The following is a 25,017-nucleotide window of genomic DNA, read 5'->3' on the forward strand; positions in this document are numbered from 1 at the left end:
ATGGAAAGATCTTCCATACACATTAATGATGTATTTGCATACACTATTGCTCAAGAAATCATAGAGCACGATGATATTGAACCACGCTCTGTTGCAAAATGTCAACAAAGAGCAGATTGGCCTAAATGGAAAGAAACAATCCAGGAAGAACTAGATTCTCTAGCAAAGAGACAGGTATTTGGTCCGGTAGTGCTAACCCCACCAAGTGTAAATCTTGTAAGACATAAATGGGTCTTTGTCAGAAAGCGTAATGAGAAGAATGAAGTCCTAAGGTACAAGTCTCGCCTTGTGGCACAAGGTTTCTCACAACGCCCTAGAATTGACTACGATGATACATACTCTCTCGTAATTGATGTTATAACGTTCCGCTACTTAGTTAGCCTGACAGTTTCAGAAGGACTGGAAATGCAGCTCATGGATGTAGTTACTGCATATCTCTATGGGGATCTTGATTCAGAGATATATATATGAACGATGAATTATGCCCCTGCGTATTCATAAAGAACACAAGTTTCGGATTTGCAATTGTAACTGTATATGTTGATGATATGAACATAATAGGTACTTTAGATGAAATAAGAGAAACCGCGAGCTACTTGAAATCATAATTTGAGATGAAGGATCTTGGGAAAATTCAATTCTGTCTAGGCCTTGAACTAGAACACCGAGTTTGTGGAATACTAATCCACCAGTCCACGTATGTCCAAAAGATGCTCAGGCGATTTAACATGGACAAAGCGCATCCTGCTAGCACTCCCATGATCGGTCGAAGTTTGGATGTAAGGAAATATCCATTTCGTCCAAAGGAAGATGATGAAGAGGTGTTGGGAGCTGAAATTCCCTATCTAAGTGCAATATGCGCATTATTGTACTTAGCCCAGTGCACTCGACCAGGCATTGCATTCTCAGTGAAATTGTTAGCTAGATTTAGCTCAGCGCAAACGTAGCGTCACTGGAATGGTATCAAGAACATTTTTCGATACCTGAAAGGAACCATTGACTTGGGACTATTCTTTCCCTACAGAGAGACAAGAGGGACTGCAGATGGAACTGCAATTCCTCAAGGAAATGTTGATGGCGAAAGCACCACCCACTATACCGAAACCCCAAATAATATTTTGGTTGGTTTTGCTGATGCCGGGTACCTCTCTGACCCACATTAAGGTCGTTCCCAAACTGGTTATGTATTTACTATTGGCAACACGTCGATATCTTAGAGATCAACTAAGCAAACCCTTGTGGCTACCTCCTCGAACCACTCTGAGATCATTGCTCTAAATGAGGCGGTTCGTGAGCGTATATGGTTAAGGGCTATCATTACACATATTTGAGGGACTAGAGGTTTGAGTCCTACCACTAAAGAACCTACTTGCCTTTATGAAGATAATTCAGCTTGCATCGAATAGATGAAGGTAGAATATATCAAGGGTGAAAATAAAAACACATATCGCCAAAGTTTTTCTACAATCAGCAACAACATTCTCTCCTCAAGATTCAAGTGAATCAAGTAAGGTCTGAGGACAATGTGACAGATTTGTTTACTAAATCATTGCCTAAGACCATATTTGAGAAACATGTGAAAAACATAGGAACGCGAAAACTTTCCAAGATTCTTTGATTGATGTAAGGATCAGGGGGAGGTGTAGACTTCAGGGGTCTAACACACACGTCATCATCAAATGTAATAGGTGCGTTGTGCTCTTTTTCTTCGACCAATGTGTATTTGTCCCACAAGATTTTTATTGTTACTTGGCAAGGTTTTTAGTGAGGCAACAATTCATGCACCATATAGTCTTTGACTTGGCACAAGGGGGAGTGTAGGAAAAACACGTAATGTGCCTTCGTCAAAGTAACTAACAAAGAGAGAATTAAGGAATTAACGGTTACAACTCAATCATCCATTATTGTCATTATTGTAATTGCTATTACCATTGTAATCTTCACCCTATATAAAGGGACTATCTAATGAAATGAGTAGACTATTTTCCTATTTTACTTGTACAAACATCACATTTTTGTAAGGGCTAAAGTCTGTTTAGTCCCTGTACTATGCCTCTCTCATCGTTTCAGTCCCTGACATTCCAATTTAATCTGAAAAGTCCCTAAAGTCTCAATTTCTGTCTAATAGGTCATTTCCGCGGGAAATTAGGAATTGAGCTTGGGTGAAATGTCCAATATACCCCTCAGTTATTTTTTTTTTTCCTTTTAAATTTATTTTTTTCCTTTTTAATTTCTTTTTCTTTCTTTTTTCTTTTTCCTTTTTAATTTCATTTTTCCTTTTTTTTTTCCTTTTTCCATTTTAATTTCTTTTTTTCTTTTTTCTTTTTCCTTTTTAATTTTTTTTCTTTTTCCTTTTTAATTTCTTTTTTTCTTTTTTTCTTTTTTTTCTTTTTCCTTTTTAATTTCTTTTTTCCTTTTTTTTCATTTTTCTTTTTTAATTTCTTTTTTTTTCATTTTTTTCCTTTTTAATTTCTTTTTTTCCTTTTTAATTTCTTTTTTGCTATTTCTTCTTTTTTTTCTTGTTCCTTTTTAATTTTTTTCCTTTTTAAGTTCTTTTTTGGGATATTTCCCATTTGCCCCAGTACGAGCGAAAGTTGCCCGGTTACACAACTCTTTGCTGTGAAAAGACATCGATGTCCTTATCTTTTTGAGGAATTCCTTGCTTGTCTCAAGCTGAATGTTATTTTGGCTTTTTCTTGCCTCTTGCCTCTTGGATGGCTGCTTCGTTTCTTCTTGCCAGTTGCTGAGAAAACTATGTTGAGCTGTTCATCTTGATCTTCTTGCTTGAGAAATGAACTTCTTGAAAAGTGTAAAGCTATATCTTCATGCTTGAATCTTATCTTCTATTGATGTAGTGAGATGATCGTCAAGCTTCCATCATGTTTTCAATGTTGTGGAGTTCTTCATCATCGAGATTATCCCAATAATCAGCATCACTTTCTCGCACTTGTTGGCTCTCCTGCTCTTCTTTATACAATAAATCATACACTTCTTTAGTGGTTGTGCTCATATCAACAGTGTACAGCTCTCCTGGTCGTGGTACTCCATCCAGGTGTTCTCTGGTGTAGATATTTAAAGCATTGGCTTGGTAGATTAATTGCAGATTTGTATCATCAAAGAAATCATCTACTACAAGCTGGGCTGCACGAAATTTGTGAATATCCTCCACTGTTGGTGCCACATCAATTGTTGGTAAAGGAGGTGGCTCTATATAATTACGAAGTGATATGATGACTAGGTGTCTGGCTTTATCATGATATAGACTGGTTCTACGAGGATATGAAGGAATGCTAATTATTTCTAGTCGGATAGTACTATAACCTAACCCTATACTTCCCCATTGCTTAAGATAATGAGATATAGCATACTTAAGGTGATAGGAGAATGACTCTATATGATGTTCATTTTGGACATAAAGACTTTTTAACACTCCATGTTCCATTAGAAAACCTGGAGTAACTCTAACTCTACGATTATCATGCTCAATGTACATTTCACCAAAGTCTCTCATATTAATAGTAGCTAATAGAATATGAAATTGTGCTTTTTCTTCAGGATGAGAAAATGTATCATGACAAATGACTCCTATACCAGGTTGAGGATGAGATATAAGATTAAAGAGAAAATTCTGGATAGCTACTTGAAGGGAAAGATGCTTATCATGCTGTAACTTGAAGATTTTATCTTTACAATCATGAGGTAAATACGAAAACCGTTCTTTTGCTAGGGCTTGTAAAAAGTAGGGATTTTTTGTTTCTCTTTCTAACAGAGATGCAGGCCAACTACTATCTTCTTCTTGCTTAATAAACTCAACTGTTTTCTGATAATTTATATTCAGTGTACGAAAATGATCAACTACTGTATCATGCTCATTTTGCAAATTATAATACAATGCATTCAGATTATCATGCTGTGCTTTAAGGTGATTATATTGTGTCTGAAGTCTAGCATATTGTGCTCTTGACTTAGGATACTCTTCTTGATATCTAGCAAGATCACAATTATTGGCTGAAAATTCCTGCTCAAGTGCTCTAATTAATTTTTCTTGACCCCTTCTCATATCCATAGCATTTATTCTAATATTCCAAAAATTATCTAATAGAACTTGTTGTCTAGTCGATAATGATGCTGTACTTTTATATCTAAAGAGTGGATTTCTAATTTCTTGCACAGTGTAGCCATTAAAGTTGTAACTAATATTTGCTGATCTTGCTGTCATGCTTAGTGTATTACCACTTTGAGGTGGCACACCACTTTCTGCTCTTTGAGTACTAGAAGATGAAGGCCTGAAAAAGTCCATACCTGTCAAAGAAGAAGCCGAGATAAGATATCTGCAAGTGTATTATCAGCTCCTTTTATATGCTCAAATTGTGGCCTAAATCCATTTCCTGTAATACAATCTATAAAATTGACCCATCTTCTAGCTGCTTGTTTATTAGTAGTGATTTTATTATAATGAGAAACAATATTTTGACAATCAGTTCTAATTGTAAATATTTCATTATGTAAGAATAAAGAAAATGCTTCTAAAGAATTAATTATGCCTAATATTTCTAAATCTGTGGCTGGTAATCGAGATTGTATGTCACTAAATTTACCTGATGCATATCTACAAATTTGCTCATCAGACTTTGGTAATTCTTTAAACTTTTTCTGATATAAAATTCCTGCCCAACCTAATGCTGATGCATCTGTTTCTACTATTTTGTAACTACTATCTAATGGTAGTGCTAAAGGTTTAAGTTGTGTAATTTCTTGTTTAATTTGTTGAACTAACTTAATATCTTCTGTATTAAAGTATTTCTGACCTGTTTTGCTAGTCTTACTATGTAAAACTGCTATTTTTCTTCCTAAATCTGGGATGAAACTTCTAGCATAATTTAATAATCCTAAAAATGCTTGTAACTGCTTTTTATCCTCTAATCGATCTGGAAATTCTGTAACCTTCTTAGCTATATGTTCCTGCAATTGAATAGTTCCTGACTTAATATATATTCCTAAAAACTCTATATCTTGTTTTTCTAAGTCTATTTTATTTTTACTAATAATGATACCATTATCTATAAACTCTTGCAAGATTATTTCTAAGTGTTTTCTATGTTCATTTCTATTTTTGCTGTGTATAAGTATATCATCTACATATACACTACAAAAACTATCATACTTCTTCAAAAGTTGATCCATTTTTCTTTGAAAAATAGAAGGTGCATTTTTCAATCCAAATGGCATGACTAACCATTCAAAGTGTCCTTCTGGACAAGTGAAGGCTGTCCATTCTATTGATTCTTCAGCTAATCTAATTTGCCAAAAACCTGATTTACAATCAAATTTACTAAAGTATTTACTCTCTTGAATCTTATTTATTAACTCATCTTTATTAGGTAATTTATAACTATCTTCATAAGTATTGTCATTGAGTCTCCTATAATTATAAACTATTCTAGCTTTACCTCTTTTTAGTTCGGAATGCTTTCGAACTACAAAGGCTGCTGACCTATGTCTAGATTTAGAAGGTCTAATTACTTTAAGGTTTAATAACTCTTTTATTTGCTGCTCAAATTCTTGTTTATCCAATAAATTACAAGGCATATCTGCTGTTTTAATAGTTAAATCTGGGTTAATTATATCTAATTTTGCTAAAATCTTATTTTTATTCCAATGTAGTTGGGGATCTTCTCCTATGATTCGAGTATGTTCTGCTAATTGTAATAATTCTTCTAATGTTTTAGGTCTACCTATTTGTTTCAGTTCTACTAGAGCTACTTCTCCTATGTTTGGATACTCAAGTTCAAAGATTGATTCATCATATTCTATACTATTCTGCTCATCGACATTGTTATCTAGATTTTCTTCTTCTCTAAAGCTATTTTCTCTTGACTCTTCTATGCTAATGCTATTATAAGCTTCTATCAAATTACTTTGATCAGTTGTAGTTATACCTTTCTTAAAGAAAGTTATATCCGGAGGTATATACAAAAATCCTTGTAAGCTTTTAAGAAAGTTTAATCCTAAGATAAATTGATAAGATCCTACAGGTGATATAAATGTTAAAGGTAAGGTAAATAATTGTCTTTCGATCTTTATAGGTATATTAGTCATACAATGTGTTAAGTATACAGTTCTAGTATCGAATTGTGATACTCTAACTGGTTTAACTAGTTTTTGCCTAAATTGTGTTGGTACTAACTCTTCCTTTATGACACTCTTAGTGCTACCTGTATCTATCATACCTACTGTTTGAATCTTATGTTCTTTAGATAGTTCTAACTCACAATTAATAGTTATTAGAGAACTAGTTTTCTGATTTTCTCCAATGTTTTGCATATTAATTTCTTCGTCCTCTATTGAATTTAGCTCTAATGTTTCATTAGTATAACAAGGTTTACAAAATATTATCTTGCTTGTATAATATTTTTCAGCTACTACTTTCTTACATTTACTACATTCTTGAGGCCAACCTAAATTAACATATTGAAATTCTTCTTGTTCTTCCTCAAACATACATATATTTTCATCTAGTTCACTATCTGAATTACTAGAGTAATCTGACTCTAATTCTGATTCGGATAACATATCTATGCTATTTATGCTATAAATGCTTGCACTATCACTTAAGTTGTCTAAGCTATATATTGACTCTAAGTCTTCATCTTCTTCTAATTTAAATTGCTCAATTAATTGTACTTTTTCTCTAGGTTGTTTTCCTAACTTAGGACATTTAGGTCTAATGTGTCCTACCTCACCACAAAAATAACATTTACAAGTACTCTTATCTTTTGGTGCTTTGTATTTTCTAATCCAAGGTTTATTGGTTCTTTTCCTAAAGTGCTTAGGAATGTATTTTCTCTTCCTAAAGGTTCTTGAAGGTTGTATGTCAAAGGTCTTATGTTGCTTATATGATCTATACTTCTTCCTATAGCTCTTTCTATATGGTCTAATTTTCTTATTATACTTATCTTTCCTATGACAACCATATTGCTTAGGTAAATCTATGTTCTTACAGCTCATGTAAAATTGTTTTCTAATTTGTCTCTTTGCTTTTAATTGTCTACATTCTTCTCTTAATATATCATACACATGTTGTGTTCTGGGTCCTATTGCTACATCATCTTTTCTAGGGTGTTTTTGCCATTCTCTCCATATTTTTTCTCCTATTGGTCCTTTAATTTTAGTCATATATGTATTTAATAAATTTATGTCATTAATCCTACCTGTTCTTCCTAAATATTTAAAGAAATCTGTAGTATATTCTCCTATGTATTGCAAATCACAAATTTGTAATTGCTCTAAATTTCTTATTGCTCTAATTTGTTCTTGTTCGTTTCTACCATCTAACCTATTATGATCTAGAAACTCATACTTAATAAGTTTAACAAAAGTATCTATATTAAAAGTTTCTTTTGCTGCTTGATGTTGTTGTGGATTTTTTACTTTCCATGCTTGAAAGAAATCAAATACCATTCCATCTAAAGTATGTTCAAAATAATCTAACATATCAGTTGTATTACTAAAATCTAACATGATTGCCGCATGTACACATCCTTTCTCCCATCTTTCTATTGTTTTTTCCCAATCTTGTGGGTCTACATGATCTATGTTTAATATATTTCCTGCTAAGTTTACATGTTCTATTCCTGAATAAGGTATTCTATTTCTTCTAGGTCTAGTTTCTTCATAATCATAAGTTCTACTATTTTCTGCATAATGTTCTCTAGTTGGTCTTATATTTTGTTGATCGGTTCTACCTACTCTTGGTTCAGTATGGATTCCTGAAGTTCCTGTTGAACTAGTTTCTTCTACAGGCATACATTCTACTTGTATTAACATATTGTTATATTCTTTTTCTCCTAAAATATGTTCTAATCCTATTTTTAATATTAATTGCTTCAGTTCCTCATCATTTAGTCTATGTAATCCTAATTCATAAGTTTTATATTTTTCTAAGTATTGTTCTTCACTCAAATTATCTATGTCTTCTATTAATTTATCTACTATGTTATCAAAATTATGTTCAATCATATTGATTTCTAAATTATCAAAAGCCATATTAATTTCTGCTTCACTTTCTAAGTCGTCCACATTTTCTATTTGTCTATAATTGCTAAACCTTACTGATGCTTCTCCTAAGTGATTTTCAAAAATTTGTGCTTTATCAGGTTGTTTATTTTTTGATCCATGTAAATTAGGTAATAACCATTGAGTTCCTTCTAAAAAACTATTATCTACTGGTTTTGCTTCTATCATATTAACATGTTTACTTCCAAAAGTTTGTACTAAGTTTTGGAATTCAACATTAAACTTATAGTTAAATTTGTCTGACACTTTTCCTACATACATTAAACTAACACTTAAGTTTTTAAAATCGCCTTTCATATTATAATTTTTTGTTCTAATGCTTACCTTAATATATTTACTAAATTCTTTAATATTCATTACATAATTTGGAATGCAACCTATAATTGCTAAGTTTGTGCTAAGGTCTACTTCAGCTGTTGCTATGGCTGCTTGTTGGTGATTATCCCATCTATCATCATATATGTATACTAATGCTTTAGTTCCTACTTGTGCTCTAGTTAATCCTGCTATTCCGATTAATATAGTTCCTATATGAATTTGTGAATAGTTTGATTTTCTAAGTTGTTCTATTGCCGAATTACTAAGTAAATTTAGTATAACTTCTTTATCTATGCAACTTATTTCATATTGACTTATGCTACTTACTATGCTATTTCTATTTTCAAATCTTCCTAATTGATATAAATTATGTCTATTTCTTTGTGATCTTAAAAATCCATTTCTAAGAAAGTCTTGTGCTTCCTCTTCACTAGGATATATATCTTCGGTTCTTACTATTTCTTTTCCTTTTCTTCTAAAGAGTTCCATTTGCTATTATCAAAAGGGTTTATTTTTCTTTTTCTTATATTGCTTGTGCCTAATGTTAAATTTTCTAATTTAGTAACTAATGATGGTAGTAATGATGCTGATGTGCTATTTAAAAGTTGATTAATTTCTGCTATTTGTTCCTCTATGTGATCTATTTTTTCTGCTAAATTTATTATCAATTGGATAATAATATTATTTTGCCTTATGGGAATATTATTACTAGGAACACTTGTTGTAAAGTCTGAAAATCCTATTGGTTCTTCTTCTAACTCACTAACTTCTTTTAATGCTTTGATGTAATTATTATTATTTCTAGAATCATTCATTAAACTAATAATCTATCTATTTTACTATGCAATTTTTCTACTTGCTCTGTTAACTCTTTTTGTACTAATTTAATTTTCTGTACTTCTATTTTTAGCTGTTCTACAATTTCTAAGGACTGCAATTCTACTTGCTTCGGCTTACTGTCAATGATGTCTACAAGCTCTTTTATTTCTTTTCTACTAGGAAACCTTTGTATATTTCTATTATTATCTTCTAGTTGTGATTGTATAAAACTTAAATTTTGTCTAATTATTTGTAGGGAATTTTTCTGAAAATAATCTAATACTTGCTGTAATTTCTGATTATACTGACTATGTTCTAATTTTATACTTTCTGCTTGGATAATTATAAGGTCTATGACACTATTAATTAGTGGATGTTCTTCACTATGCAAAATATGCTTATTATTCTTCTGTGGAAAATAACAAACTAAAGTATTCTGATCTAGAGTGATCTTACGTTTTTGATGCTCTGTAATCTCTAAATTAAGATAATCTATCATAAAACAACAACAGATTTAAATATATGTAACAAACAGTTTAGATTTCAAGATAACTGAATCGTCTATTGGCCTCCAATAGTCGTCTATTGCCCCCCAATACAGGGTCGGATTGTACTGACTCTTAATTACAGGTTCAAATTTTTCTTGTTTTCTTACTAGGTGTGTTTATGACTTCTGTCCTCAAGGTACTTTACTGATATAACTATACTATTATAATGCTAAACTAGGCTCTGATACCAAATTTAAGGGGGTCTGTCCTAACTACACATATGCCAAAACATCTATTAAAGATTGAGTCTTGAACATGGACAAGAGCTTAAAACTGCATACAAAGCCAACCTATTGGGCCAAACAAGAGCAGAAACAGAGGTTCTTAGACTCAGAGGTTCCCTGACTAATTTTATTAGTTATCTTGGCATGCATGTTAATTAAAACAGGAATCCTTAAAGATAATATGATCGTCCGTTTAGCAATATAATAGCATAATTATCTCAGTGTTTCCCTATTTTGGACTAGAAGTCTACTAAGAAAACCGGAAAATAAAAAGTAAGATGAACCTACTTGAACGTGCTAGTACAAACTGTACAGTCTTCTATGGAGTTGCAATAGAAAACACTGGTTGAATGCTAGTTTGCTTCACACGAACATGAATAAAGTGTCACCACAGCTACTGCTAATCATGAACAGCTACTGCTCCATATTACAGCTACAGATTATTGTTGTGGGTTATGTATGGATGAATGTGGTGTTAATAAGTAGAAAGTATATGAACAGATGATATTATGAACAAAGGGCTTTATTGATACTGAAAGTGTTTACAAAGGAAAGCAATGGGTACTGAGATTTTTTCTTCTCCAACGTACTCCATCTGCTATCTATTCTTCCTTCTTATACCAGCTCTAGCTGGCTTTGTACAAGATTACGGTGGTGATTGCAAAAACAGGTGGAAGAAGCATGCATAACTATACAAAACAGCATGCAGAAATAAACAAAAGCCCATGCAAAAAGGGACAATAGCTCTTACGCAAAGAGCTTGCTGACAAAACTACAAATAAAAGCTATAAAACTATATTTTATTCTTTCTAGGCTTGCAGGCTGACCCACGGGTTTTCAAACATGAAGGAGACAAACTCCATGTGATGGTAAGGACAAGTGATGGTGCAGATCCTGCTATGCTCCTCCTGTACCCCTTTTCGGTATTTTGAAAATACTTTGGGTGACTGGGAATTACCCCCCTAGAAAATGTGTAAGTGGGAATTTCCCCTTCTTTTTTCTTTTTCGTTTTGCCTACTTTCTACTTCCTCAACCCACTAATCCCATTCCGATCAAACTCCACAACCCATCTGTTTCTCAATCAGCTCGAAAATTTGCCGCTAAACCACTCCCCTCTTGTTTTCACAGCCTACTTCTCTCTCGGAAATTCGGCGCTACTGATGCAGCAGAATACGATGGTCATTAAAAAGGAAAAAGACAAAAGAAAAAAAAAGAAAAAAAGAAAAAAAAAAAAAGAAATTGGGAGAGAGAGAAGTAGGCTGTGAAAACAAGAGGGGAGTGGTTTAGCGGCGAATTTCCGAGCTGATTGAGAAACAGATGGGTTGTGGAGTTTGATCGGAATGGGATTAGTGGGTTGAGGAAGTAGAAAGTAGGCAAAACGAAAAAGAAAAAAGAACTAAAAAAGGAAAAAAAATTAAAAAGGAACAAGAAAAAAAGAAGAAATAGCAAAAAAGAAATTAAAAAGGAAAAATAAAAAAGGAAAAAAAGAAATTAAAAAGCAAAAAAGAAAAGAAAAAGAAAAAAGAAAAAAGGAAAAAAGAAATTAAAAAGGAAAAATGAAAAAAAAGGAAAAAAGAAATTAAAAAGGAAAAAGAAAAAAATGAAAAAAAGAAATTAAAAAGGAAAAAAAAAAGAAAAAAAAAATTAAAATGGAAAAAGGAAAAAAATAAAAATAAAAAGGAAAAATGAAATTAAAAAGAAAAAAGAAAAAAGAAAAAAATGAAATTAAAAAGGAAAAAGAAAAAAAGGAAAAAAATAAATTTAAAAGGAAAAAAAAGAAAAAAGATATAATTGAGGGGTATATTGGACATTTCACCCAAGCTCAATTCCTAATTTCCCGCGGAAATGACCTATTAGACGGAAATTGAGACCTCAGGGACTTTTCAGATTAAATTGGAATGTCAGGGACTGAAACGATGAGAGAGGCATAGTACAGGGACTAAACAGACTTTAGCCCTTTTTGTAATCTACATTATAAAACGATGAAACTAAACATACTAAAAAAGGAAACATAGAGTGTGGATTATAAACATGGATTTAATTTTGAAAGAGTAAATTTTTTCCTTTTTCTTTTTCAAACAAACTTTGACCAATCACCTTATAGCCCTCCATAGTATTTTCATGTATCTGTTCATAAACTTTTTATGTTGATCTATTCAGGAAGCAATGTGAGGACCGCTGCACCTTGCCCATTTGATTATTAGGACCTCTGCACCCTGCCCATTTTAAGGGTTTAGCTTTTATTTTAGCTTTGGGTCTTCATCCTTTTTCCATGAAAGGATGATGGGCCTGTTTTTTCCTTTTTTTGAGTGGAAAAAATCATTAAGAAACAAGTAGCTTCGTAGGTAGTTTATAGATTTTGGGGTTTACTTAGTTTCTTGTTTTTGTCCTCAATACAAAAAGGTAGGTGTGCTAAGTGGTACGCTTGTATGAGGGGTGTGCTAGTGTAGTGTGCTCTATGTAATGACTTTTTTCTGAAGGTTCTATGGGCAAGCCGTTACTGTATTGCTTGCTGAAATTTATAAAAGTGTGACATTTTCCCTCAAAAAAAAAAAAGAAAAAGAAAAACTTTATGTCACCAAATGATTCAGATTTATATTCAGTGTCATTGTGAATGATGTCGAAGTCATTGTGCCTGGATGTTCAAAAATCCTTGTAGTTGGGTCAATAAATTGAAAATTGTCAAAAACATATAGAGGATCAGGCGGACTGTGATCCTTGGGCTGGAAAGTTGGGTGGTTCGGGGTTTTAAAAAAAGCTTCAGAAGTTTTAGTATTTTGTGTCAAATATTTAATAATGACTTTTTCATTTTAAATACTCATTGTATGGTGTTTTCAATCAATTATAGTACTTTAGATATACTCTTTGTCCAAAAAAAAAATGTTAACTAGATCGAAAGACAGTTAAACACAAGTGAATAAACAACTGAAAATCCTAAAGCTTTGTGGCGGCGAAGGCATCTCTAGCCCTCATCTGGTGGCTGTCCGGTGTCTTCCTGATGTCGTGGAGATGCTGCCAGACGGGCGACACATGGTCTAGCCCTCATCCGGTGGCTGTCCGGTGTCTTCCTGATGTCGTGGAGATGCTGCCAGACGGGCGACACATGGTCTAGCCCTATGGGGTCTTTGCTTGTGGTTTTTATGGTGGTAGCTGTACCTATTCGGATCGAGGCAGCTTGGGGCTGAAGCTTTATGACGAGGAGGCGGCTAGTTTTCACTCCTGACGGCGATGGCTAGATTTCGTTCCAGACAACGGCGATTGTGCGGCCCATGCCGGGATCGGGTTTGAACTGTGGTACAGACCGTACCTCGCTTCTGGGTTGGTCCCGAGATCGGAAGCAATGGCGTCAGGTGGCGATGGCGCTGGGCGGCGAGAAAGCCTGGGGCCATTCGCGTTGGGCGGCGCTGGCGTCGGGCCGCGATGGTATCGTGAAGCTCGATGGCTCTGCGTTGTGGAGAGATGATGGGCTGGGCTTCACTGTTGGGCCTTGGCTGAATATCCTGTAGGGCTGCTGTCTATTGGCTCGGGCCCTCCCTTTATCTTTTGGGCTAAGTGTTGATCCTAGGGCTACTATTGGGTCAGTTTTGGGCCCCAAATTATTTAGATAGATTTTTTCTTTCTAAGTTATACCCTATTTTTTTAGGGACCTATACACTTTTGTTTTGTTTTGTTTTTGTGCCTATTTACTATGTATGTTCATAGTTCATAGGCTCGCTGAATAAGTGAGCACTGGTTGTCTAATGGGTGGTGCTAGCATACCACGTCCTAAACTTGCCCTAGAGTTGGCAAGGGAAGGTATGTATCCGTGCCATTCTGGCTTGAGATAAATGAATGATTGTTGGTTCAAAAAAAAAAATAGTACTTTAGATATCATTTTAGTTTCCATATTCATGTTTTTCAATACAAACATAATTTTTTATTTCAAGTATGTATTTATGTATATGTTGTATAATAAAATAAATATTCATCTATCTAAGCTTTAGGCTCCTCTTTACTATCTATGTACTGTCTAACTATTTTCTAAAATATTAACCCGGATAACATAACAACGTTCTTAGTTTTCTTTATAAGCTTAAAAGAAAATTATACGAATACATCAAGTAAACTAAATTTAGTAAAGAGATAGACAGACTCGATACATAAGTAGAATAGCTTGACCTGATCTCAAATTAATTTACCTCTATATCGAATTAGTTTATATGATATATTAGTTTAATAATGTGTTATAGACGAAACCTAGATTCAAACGTAGCTTTTAAGTTTTTAGTACTTGTTTCAACCAATATATTCCTGTACCAAACAGATAAAACAACAAGTACCACACAGCTCTAAAAAATTGTGTGCCAAACGAATAAAACATGAAAATTTAACCTTTTAAAGAACTTTAATATTAAAGAAAGAAAGGGAAAGGAACAGATGCTTTCTCTTTCTACCACAAAAATTAATAAATTAAAGAAAGGAAGTCAGAGGCGGCCCCCCCCCCCCCCCCCCCCCACCACGACGCATGCATACGAAAGGAGGATGTGCTTTTAGACATAAAGAAAGGGCTACTTTTGAGCCACTCAAATGTCTACGACCGCCCAACACTCCCCCACACCAACAACTCGACACTTTCCTAATTTACTCCGAATTTTAGGTTTCTAAAAGATGTGGATGAGAAGGCAACATTGGATATGGACGGAGAGACATTGTTTCACGTCTATCTTGCGTGTCCATTGTTTTCCATCTATCTTGAGGACACTATTTCATACAAGAGTCTAAAGTGGTTCATAGCAATAAAATACGAGTGTAGTTCAACGTGAAAGAATCAGAGGCGAATCTACTTGAGAGATTAGTTGGGCTACAAAATTCTTTCAATATTTTAACTAACAAGTGCTAATTTTATTTGGCGCTCAGTTGTCAAAGTGACAAGCTATTTTTCCTTTTTTTTTCTTCTTCTTTTGTTACAACATTTTTTGTTAGTGTTTCTTAAATAACATTTTTTTTTGCTATTTCCCCCTTTTTTTTTTGCTATATCCCCCTTTTTTTTTCTTTAGCCACAACATTTTGTATTAATATTTCTTTAAAGTTTAGTCTCAAAAGAACTTCAAAACATTATTGGTAGGCAAAAAAAAAGGAAGCTCTAGTGGCATAAAGCTCTCATTTGTAAGTAGGAGGTCGTGAGTTGAACTCACAAAAAACTAGTTGTTGATATGATCAAAAAAGAAAAAAGAAAAAAATCTTATAATCATATTTTAGATCAGCCCACCACAAATCTGCATCCTGAATCTGCCACTGGATATAGAACAACTCTCAAAATTTATTTATATCGGAAAAACTCTTAATCTTTGTTTTTACCAGAACAATACTATTTCTGCTGCCCAATGAAGATTTATTCACAGTTAAAATTGCATATAATTGACATTATCGTAACCAAACAACATGTCTTTATTATTATTATTATTATTATTTTGAGGTACAACTTATTTGAATCAGTGGCTCACTTACTTCGTCTACAAGCAAATCTATGAGATCGTAAAAAAAATGACGAAATACACAAAAAGATATTTACAAATTTGATCACTATTATAATTTTTTATGTTTAAAGAACATAATGTGACTATTAATGCATAAAATTTTTGGAGAGAAATCCACCAACAAAATTGTCCTGACAATCTGACATTAAGTTTAAAGAAGCATAAACGCATAATTAATGTGTTACTTTTTAATTCACTCGTGTACATCACTATTAATTGTTTGAGAATTTAAAGTGCAACTAAGGACATGGTGGTAGTGGGAGTCTGGGAGAAAGTGTTATTTCCATGTTCTTTTAAACTGGTTCCCAAGTTTCTAAATGGCTCTTATATTTTACTAAATTGTTGCATGCTTTTTATGAGTTTCAACTTTCAATAAGTTAAATACGACCGATTTGTATGAATTTTGTCTCCAATCATCTCTTTCAATATTTTTTAGACAGATTTCTCCTTGCACGCTTTCTTGAGCATTTTCCGGGCCATTAGCCTTGCAGATGTTATGGTAACTAGATTTACTAAACCCTATTTCTTAAGAAGAAGAAAAATTGGTTTATAGCTTAGTGTGTAGAGGCTTGTTTTTTGTTTTTTCAATGGTCGAAGAGTTGGGGAGTAAAAGGTGCAAAAACCCTGCAATTGTCTCTCTTTCTTCAACACTGCCAGCCATCTCCAAATATAACCTTTTAGAGGACTAAAAGTCTCACCTTTCAACCAACACTAAACAGAACTAAAATCTCTAATTATTGTTGTCACTAACTTTGGACGGCTGGGATGCAAGAGAAAAGGAAATCAAAGGACAGGAGAGCAAGCCTGCGAACCAGGACGTAACGGAATTAGGCTTTTCCCAAATTTTGGGGGTCAACTTTACGCAACTAAATTAGGCTTTCCATAAAAAAGTACTGACTTGGCAACAAAGACAGAAAGGTTGCTGATGAGGCTCAGCCTGAGAAGGGAGACTGAGGCAGCAAGGCACTCCCGCTTTTGTCTTTTATTTTTGGGCACCACTTCCTCACTCTTCTTTATGACGTCCCCCCTCCATTTCTGCTCCAACCAAAACACACACTTTCTTTCTTTCATCACCTTAAAAAGGAAGTTAAAACCCAAAAGTTCTAAGGGATACGATACCTTCTCTTCTCGGCCCCTATTTATTGCTTCCAAGATTTCCAAATCTAAACCTCCACATCCAGATTTTCTATGGCAAACTCCATACCGGAGGTGTCAAAACGTAGAAGAATGAGTCAAAACGACAACCACAACCACAACCAGCTGCAGCAGCAGCCCCTCCTGCCCGGACTCCCGGACCATATAGCCCAGGCCTGCCTTTCTCTAGTTGACCCCACTACTTTATACTCTGTCTGCCGCTCATGGCGGCGCGTCATCTACACGCGCTCATTCCCTCCATTTCTCTCTCTCTATGCTCTGTTCTCTTGTTCATCTTCGAATTCGATCCAGTTCTACAACTTCGACCCGGTTTCGTCCAAGTGGGGGGCTCTTCCCTCCACGCCGCCGGACCCGCCTCTCCGCCTCTTCCTCCGCCACCCGGCTTTCATATCCAGAAACCTCCCCATCCAATCCGTCTCCGCATCAGGCAACCTGGTCCTCCTCGCCGCCACCACTCATAATTTCTTTCCTGCGCTCCCCCGGCCGCTCAATTTTGATCCCAGCACGAGCAGCTGGCACTTCGGTCCCCCACTCGCCACCCCGCGTCGCTGGTGCGCAGCTGGAACCCTAAGGGACGCGGTTTACGTGGCGAGTGGGATCGGATCCCACTTCTCGGTGAACGTGGCTCGCTCCGTCGAGAAGTGGGACCTGAGCAAGAAAAACAATAGTACTAGCCCGAACGGGAGCGAGTACTTGGGAGGGGAGTGGGAGAGAGTGAGCTCCCTACGAGACGGCAGGTTCAGCAGAGACGCGATCGACGCCGTCGGCTGGAGAGGGAAGCTCTGCATGGTGAACGTGAAAGGCGACGCCCTCAAAGACGGCGTCGTCTACGACGCAGAGAAGGACACGTGGCAGGACATGCCGGAGGGAATGATCGCGGGGTGGACGGGGCCGGTGGCGGCCATGGACGAGGACGTGATGTACGTGGTGGACGAGGCCAAGGGAGCTCTGAGAAGGTACGATCCTGGGAGGGACACGTGGCACCAGATACTGGAGTCAGAGAGCCTGAAAGGGGCGGATCAGATTGCGGCAGGAGGCGGCCGTGTTTGTGCGGTTTGCCGCGGTCGGATTGTGGTGGTGGACGTGGCGGCGCCGCGGCCGAGAGTTTGGGATGTGGAAACGCCGTCGGGGCTTGAAGCGGTGGCGATTCATATCTTGCCGAGAATGTGCCAGCTGGTTTGATTGATTTTTTCGACTATTTTTTTTTTTTTTTGGATATTGTTTTATTTAATATTTTTCTTTCTTTCTTTCTGTAATTCTTCTTTGTTTATTGAATGGCGAAAGTGAAAATTTGTCGATTTTGGGGAGAAGAAGTGGATGCAAGTAAGACACGGGATACAGTGGTTGGGTGTTGTTCCTTTATTGATAGTGTCATGTTGGGGATGTTCAGAATTGTATACAACTGACCCAGTGTGTTGTGGGGGATGTATGTTCCAGATATGGATACAACTTGCTTTGCCAAAAAAAAAAGAAAAGGATGTGGATACAACTTGTGAAGGTGGCCTTTGAATTGTTTAAAAGGTAAATGTGACGAAATCAATTAAATGAAGGGGGAGAAATTCTGTAAGCTCCCATTTTTTACCTTTTCATCATGTGATCAGATCTGAAAAAAGTAAATGCCGGAGTCCGGAGGGGAGAGGGAGGCGGGTTTTTGGGTTGTAGGAGGGCCGGCTAGGTCAAAGGAACTTCAATAAGACGTCGAAAAATGTGACAAGATTTTGTGCATGAAATCCAAATATTGTGTGACAATCATCTGAGTAATTATTGTGTTTTCATTTTGAATAGTCGATATTTCCTATTTGCAAGTTGGGGTCCTCCTCCTCAGTCCCTCGCTATAAACTCAGTCTGCAGAAACTGAACAACATATAGCACACACCGAACGTGGAGGTTGAAATCCAAAGCCTCCAAGGTCCTTCCATCTTTCTTCTTCTTCAGCTGTGAAACTCTGTTATCTGTTTCATTTTGCTATTCTAGTTTGGGCTCATCATTAACCTAAAACCTACTTTCGTGGCGATTATGATTTATGATAAATCAGAATGATCCGTTTCGAGAAATAAGTAATCTTGTCAGTGAATAATGAATTTCAGTTAAAAAGACAGTAGCTTTTTTGAAACCTGGGTCAAGTTGAATGGTATTGTTAAGGCCGTGTACATATGAGCAGAAATGTTAAGTTCGAATGATGCTTTCTGAAGAGGAGTCATGAATTTTGGAAGAGGCATTTTGTCCAGTGTATTATACATTTAGGCAGGGTGCAGTGATTGCCTCAATGATTGGGTGATCATGGGTTGCAGCGAAACGGGGGTATGGCTGGCTACCTTTTGCCTTTCCCATACCTCGCATTTGGTGTAAGCCTTTGTATTTACAAGACGTATTATGTTCAACTCATCCTTCAATTTTGGTGATATTGTTTTTCTTGTCGTTGCATCTAATTTGATTCATCTTGTAATCCGTATTAGGCTCTCAGTTCACTGGACTAGGACTTTTCATGAATGAAATACAATGCTCTGCCATGGTTTTCCTATATATTCAAGTGGCTGTAATTTATGCTTATTCCACATTTTTGATTTTTCAGACCAAATCAAAGTATTGCTTGACCAACAAGAGAGGTTGTATATATGAAAGACAATCTGAACTACAAGCTCTACTGGAAGCTTCCAAAGGTCACGGACCCTCTGATTATGGGGCTTCAACAGCCAAAGAAGACTGGTCTGGATCATTTGAGTGGGATTCTCAAGCTGATGATGTTAGGTTCAATGTATTTGGCATCTCCACATATCGTGCAAATCAGCGAGAGGTGACTTCCTTTCTTTCCTTCTTTCTCTTTCTTGTATATTTGGCCACTTCCTTTGGTAGAAAATTGTAGACTGTTTTGTTAAAAAAAAAAAAAAAAATTGAAAAGGATCTTACTACACCTTCCCTTTGGGTATCACCTTGATTGGTGCCAGATGACGTTGTGCATTAGAAATTAATGATTTAAGTCTGTTAAGCTTGGTGTTAGTCCACAATTGAGAGTGAAAGCACTCTAACCGCTGACATCCACCGCATGTAAACTATACCTCCCGTCAGGCTCCTGACTGAGTCTGTGACAGTTAATGGGAGACCAAGAGTAGAATGAGACTCGGTTCTTTAAACGGGTGATCTGTTCTCTCTGTTTTTCATACATGGGGTAGAGTTAGATTGGTAGCATGTTCGTCTAATCACTTTAAGGTTATTCTACTCATGTGATTCTTTTGGTCAGCTGTTGATTTACATTTTTAGTTGGTTTGCTAGTTTCTTTTCGGATTTGGTTTGTGGCATTTGTACTACGTGCTTTTTTTGTACTCATAGCTTGCCTGCTTTGCCATATCCTTTTGTACTTTGTTTTGTATTTTGTTAAAGGTCTTGTTTTCTACTGTTGAAAGTAATGTCCCCAATTGGAATTATAGGACCTTGCAGAAGATTATAAGGTAATGGATCTTTCACCAAGAACCAATTGGCAATTGGTAGAGAGGCTCAATTGCTTATTAGCTCTTGCGCAGGGTCATGAAGGTCTACATTACATTACTCGACAGTCGACACTATCAATAAAAATTGAATGGAGGATAAATGACTATCAGTTGTAATAACAAGAAAACATTAGTTTTCAGTATCTTTTTTATGATACCAAAAATCTCCCAAACTCGCTCGAAACTGGGGCCTCCTGCCGAACCATACCTTCTTTAGAAGGGGTGGGTATCATGAGGGGGTTTGATCAGACCACATGGGAGCAAACCATGGGCCTGATTCTTTCTACTAACCCCTTGTTGGTTAATTTTCAATGTCGTTGGAAAATAGGGTGACTAGCTAATTAACTGGACTTTTGTTTGATATATCATTTGATTTCCTAATTCAGTACAAGTGCTAGCCATTAGCAGTAAAACTTTCCATGCTTCATGATAAACAACACATGCTTTGGTTCAAGTTCTGGAAGGGTAGTCGGTGTATTAATCTTTTTCCTATATTACTTGTTTCTTTTGATGTTGTTGTACTTTCTCTGGGTTCTTAGAGGAGTTGTAACATGGTGTTAGTTCCAGCAGTTTAGCCCTTTAGTTTAGGTAAATACAATGTTTTGATAAGATGTTTCTCCTCCTTTCTGTTTGAGATTTACTGATAGTGGCTAATTGGTTCAGATTATCAGTGCTTTCATGAGTGGAAGAGATGTTCTAGTGATTATGGCTGCAGGTGGTGGCAAGAGTCTCTGTTAATTACCAGCTTCCAGCTATTCTTCGTGATGGAGTTGCTCCTGTTGTCAGCCCACTGCTTTCTTTGATTCAGGACCAGGTTCTCTTAAATTCTATCCTTCGTTCACCCGAACTTTTGTATCTGAAGATTTCAATCTGGTTCGGTGACAAGAATCATTACTTCAGGTGATGGGCTTGGAAGCTTTAGGGATTCCAGCTCATATGTTGACATCAACTACAAGTGCGGAGGAAGAGAAGTTAATATACAAGGCCCTCGAAAAGGGTGAAGGAGATTTGAAAATATTGTATGTGACGCCACAAAAAATATTAAAGAAGATCATCTCCAACCCAAAGGGCTAAAAATAGCCTTGGGACTAAATTTTAGCCCTAAATTATGTACTATTTATTGATCTGACATCAACCGTCTCCAATCCGTCAATGCTAAATTATAGCCCTAAAATATATTTTAACATTTTGGATATGTTATATATATATATATATATATATATTGTTGTAAAACAGAAAAGTCTTTGAGAGAGAGAGAGAGAGAGAGAGAGAGAGAGAGTTTGGACACAGAGAATGAGATATCTTCTATTCATCTCACTATGAGGTTTATATAGGGTTACATCTTGTGTACAAAAGGTAAAACATCAATCACTCATACAATTATGAATGTGTCAATCGCCAATTAGAAGCATGTCAATCGCCAATCAATAGTAATGGCATGCATCAAGCAATACCTATTGCATGAATAACCATATCATTTACAACACTCCCCCTTGGATATTCCATGTCAATAGTGTTAGTTCTGCTATGCGCTTCTAAGTTGCCTCGTCAAAAACCTTGTCAAGTAACAAAAACCCTGTGGGAAAAAACAACCTTGGTCGAGGGAGAAAAAGAGCACAACGCGTTTGAGTGTGGATTAGCAGTATCACAGCTTTAGAGATATGTGGAGTCTTCTTATCAGCACCATAAGTAGGTAGTATGTCTACGAGAGGGATGCATTATAGTTGCTACACCAAAACCTTGCCCGGTAAACCCAGTGGGAGAAACCCGTGGTCGAAGGGAAAAGATGAGCAAATGCATATATATGTTGTTAATGCTCAAAGTCCGGCGGTAGCCGATCTTTCGTTTAACGCTGGTCCGGTGGGCGGACCGCTACTCTGAAGATTTGATGGCCTCCGCTAGCTGTCACACGAGAGACAGGGCGTCAGAGGGAGACCGCGTTGGGCGGTCTTCACTTCTCCGATGCCTAAGTCAGTCAATGCATATAGGCAGCATAACAATAAATGAGTAGTAAATGCGTAATTAATGAGGAGAGAGGAAAGAACCTTTTATAGGTGAGGAGAAGGTTGATCCTTTTCTTGTTTTCGATGTGGGACTGATGTGCTTCGATTCCCAGCGTCTGGAGCTTCTGATATCTTGGTGCGGCGCGTGGCTGCGCGTCAGCGGTGATCTGGGGTCGATCCAGGGCTCGGGCGGCAGCCCGCCTGGCCGTGCCTTCACAGGTCACTCCTTTGGTGAGAGTCTGTACCTCTGGCGGTACAATGAGCGTGGCTCATTATAGCTAATTATGCTTGTTCTGGCACATGTAGGTACATATGTCGAATCAAAACATCTTCAGGATGTAGTATAAGTGGGGTGACCATGCTAACGATGTGCCTCGTTAAAACCTTGCCAGGTAACAAAACCCAGTGGGACAAAATAACCCTGAACGAAGGACAAAAAGAGTACACGATGGTCAAGTGGGTATGCTTCAAGATACTCCCCCTGAAAATTACATGTTAGGTAATTCAGATAGTTTACGTAGACCAATACCTTGGACATGCTTCTGGAATGTAGATTTTGGTAGTGACTTGGTAAAGAGGTCTGCACGATTGTCTTCAGATCAAATCTGCTTAACTTCAATATTCTGATGCTCCTATTGTTGCTAATTGAAGGAGAACTTCGGTACAATATGTTTGGTGTTGTCTCCTTTGATGAAACTCATCTTTATCTACTCTATGTAAGCAGCATTATCCTAGTAGATAATGGTCGGTTCATCAATGGTGGAATGCAGTCCATATGTGCTTCGAACATGGTTTGTAACGGCTCTTAGCCATGTACATTCACATACTGCTTCGTGAAGAGCTAGTATCTCAGCATGATTTGAAGAGGTAGCAACAAGTGTTTATTTCATAGACCTCCAAGAAATTGCAGTATTCTCAATGGTAAAGACATAAACAGTTTGGGAACGTGCCTTGTGCGGGTCTGATAGATAGTCTATATCAACATATCCAACAAGGCAAGCATCATTCTGAGGATCAAGGGGGTTTGATCCATTCCTTGATGCGTAGGGATAGAATAAGCCCATATCTGCCGTACCTCTAAGATAGAGAAAAATGTCTTTTATACCATTCCAGTGGAGGCGTGTTGGCGCAGAGCTATATCTAGCTAACAAGTTCACATCGAATGAGATGTCCTGTCTAGGGCATTGAGCCAAGTACAATAATGTGCCTATTGCACTTAGATATGGGACTTCTGGCACCAATATCTCTTTGTTATCATCTGTAGGACGATACGGTTCTCTCTAGACTTCGGACGACCATGGGTGTGCTTGCTTTTATCCTCATTAAAGCGTCTTAATATATTCTGGATAGAATTTGGTTGATGGACCAAATTTTCATCTTCACTGTGCTTGAGCTCTAGGTCGAGACAATAATTTGTTCTCCCAAGGCCTTTCATCTCAAATTCTGACTTCAAGTGCTTTGCTGTTTCCTTAATCTCTTCAGGAGTATCAATCAAATTCATGTCTTTGACATAGACCGCACAATTGTTAACCCGAAACTTGTTTCCTTAATAAACACGCATGGGCATAGTTTATTATTCACATATCCCATCGTGATCAAATATTCACTTAGACGGTTATTGTTTCAATCCATCAAGTGAACGCCTCAAACTAATGAAGAGCGTGTTCTGTGGTCTAGAACTATTTGCATCAGGTATATTAAGTCCTTCATGAACTTTTATGTATATCTCTGTATCGTGATCCCCATAGAGATAAGCGGTGACCACATTCATAAGTTGCATATTTAGTTTTTCAGAAATTACCAAACTGATAAGGTAGCGGAACGTTATGACGTCCATTACGGGAGAATACGCCTCCTCGTAATCAATCACAGGGCGTTGAGAAAATTCTTGCGCCACTAGACGAGCCTTGTGTATCACAATCTCGATTTTCTCATACGCTTCCTTACAAATACCCATTTAAATTCTACGAGTTTAACATGGGGAGGTGTAGCAACAACAGGTCCAAACACCTTTCTCTTTGTCAAGGAATCTAATTTGACCTGGATTGCTTATTTCCTTTTCGGCCAGTCGTCTCTTCGTTGATATTGATCAACAAATCAGGGTTCGAGGTCATCACTTATTATAATTTCGGTGGCCACCGCAAATACTAATATATCATCGATGATAATCTCAACCCGATTCCAAATCTCACTAAATTTAACGAGATTTCTCTTTTCTTGGGAGTGGATTAAAATGTTGGAGCGTCCCCCAACATCGTCCCTTCTAGGACAAACCCATAATCCGGATTTATCTCATGAGATGGATCGATTTGAGATTGCGATGTTAAGAGGATTCATTTGTGCCAAGTTTATCCTCTTCCGGGGATAAGAATCCTTCAAACCTAATTGTCTACCTCGCTTCTGGGCAGGGACATATGAATGGTTAACCGCCATTGTTGTACCTCGTCCATCTGGGATAGCACATTCTACATGGACGTCTATCCTTGTAGGCACATTTGCAGCAGGTATATATGATCTCGTCACTTTTGCTAGATTAGAGAAAGTGTTTGGCATATTGTATTCTTATACTCTATAGATGTAGAATTGTCTGCACTTCACTATTTTCGTGCGGTTTGGGGATCAAGATGAGACATTGTGGGGACATTCCATGTTAATTCACGCCGTTCATCAGGAACGGTGACATTCTTATCTCCCCCTAACGGCGGGAAGACTGTCTCATCAAAGTGACAATCCGCAAATCTTGCGGTAAAGAGATTGCCTGTCAAGGGCTCTAAAGAGCACATAATGGATGGGACTCATAATCGACATATATGCCCATTCTTTGTTGAGGACCTAAGTTTGTACGTTGTGACGACACAATTGGCACGAGAACT

General features: G+C 36.7%; 1 protein-coding gene across 2 annotated transcripts; it reads left to right on the top strand.

Annotated features, from left to right (window-relative positions):
• The first annotated feature begins 16,446 nt into the window (after positions 1-16,446).
• LOC112180444 (F-box/kelch-repeat protein SKIP25) lies at positions 16,447-21,234 on the top strand. Of its 2 annotated transcripts, XM_040512099.1 has the most exons (4): positions 16,447-17,979; positions 18,094-18,177; positions 19,229-19,450; positions 20,805-21,234. In XM_040512099.1, exon 1 carries the CDS (start codon positions 16,690-16,692, stop codon positions 17,836-17,838), a length of 1,149 nt encoding a protein of 382 aa, XP_040368033.1. In that variant the 5' UTR covers positions 16,447-16,689; the 3' UTR covers positions 17,839-17,979; positions 18,094-18,177; positions 19,229-19,450; positions 20,805-21,234. The 2 variants fall into 2 exon arrangements, with proteins under 2 accessions (XP_040368033.1, XP_040368032.1); XM_040512098.1 differs by having other exon boundaries at positions 18,094-19,450.
• Positions 21,235-25,017: the final 3,783 nt, after the last annotated feature.

Source organism: Rosa chinensis, chromosome 7 (genome assembly GCF_002994745.2).
Source record: "Rosa chinensis cultivar Old Blush chromosome 7, RchiOBHm-V2, whole genome shotgun sequence".
Classification (NCBI taxonomy): Eukaryota; Viridiplantae; Streptophyta; class Magnoliopsida; order Rosales; family Rosaceae; genus Rosa; species Rosa chinensis.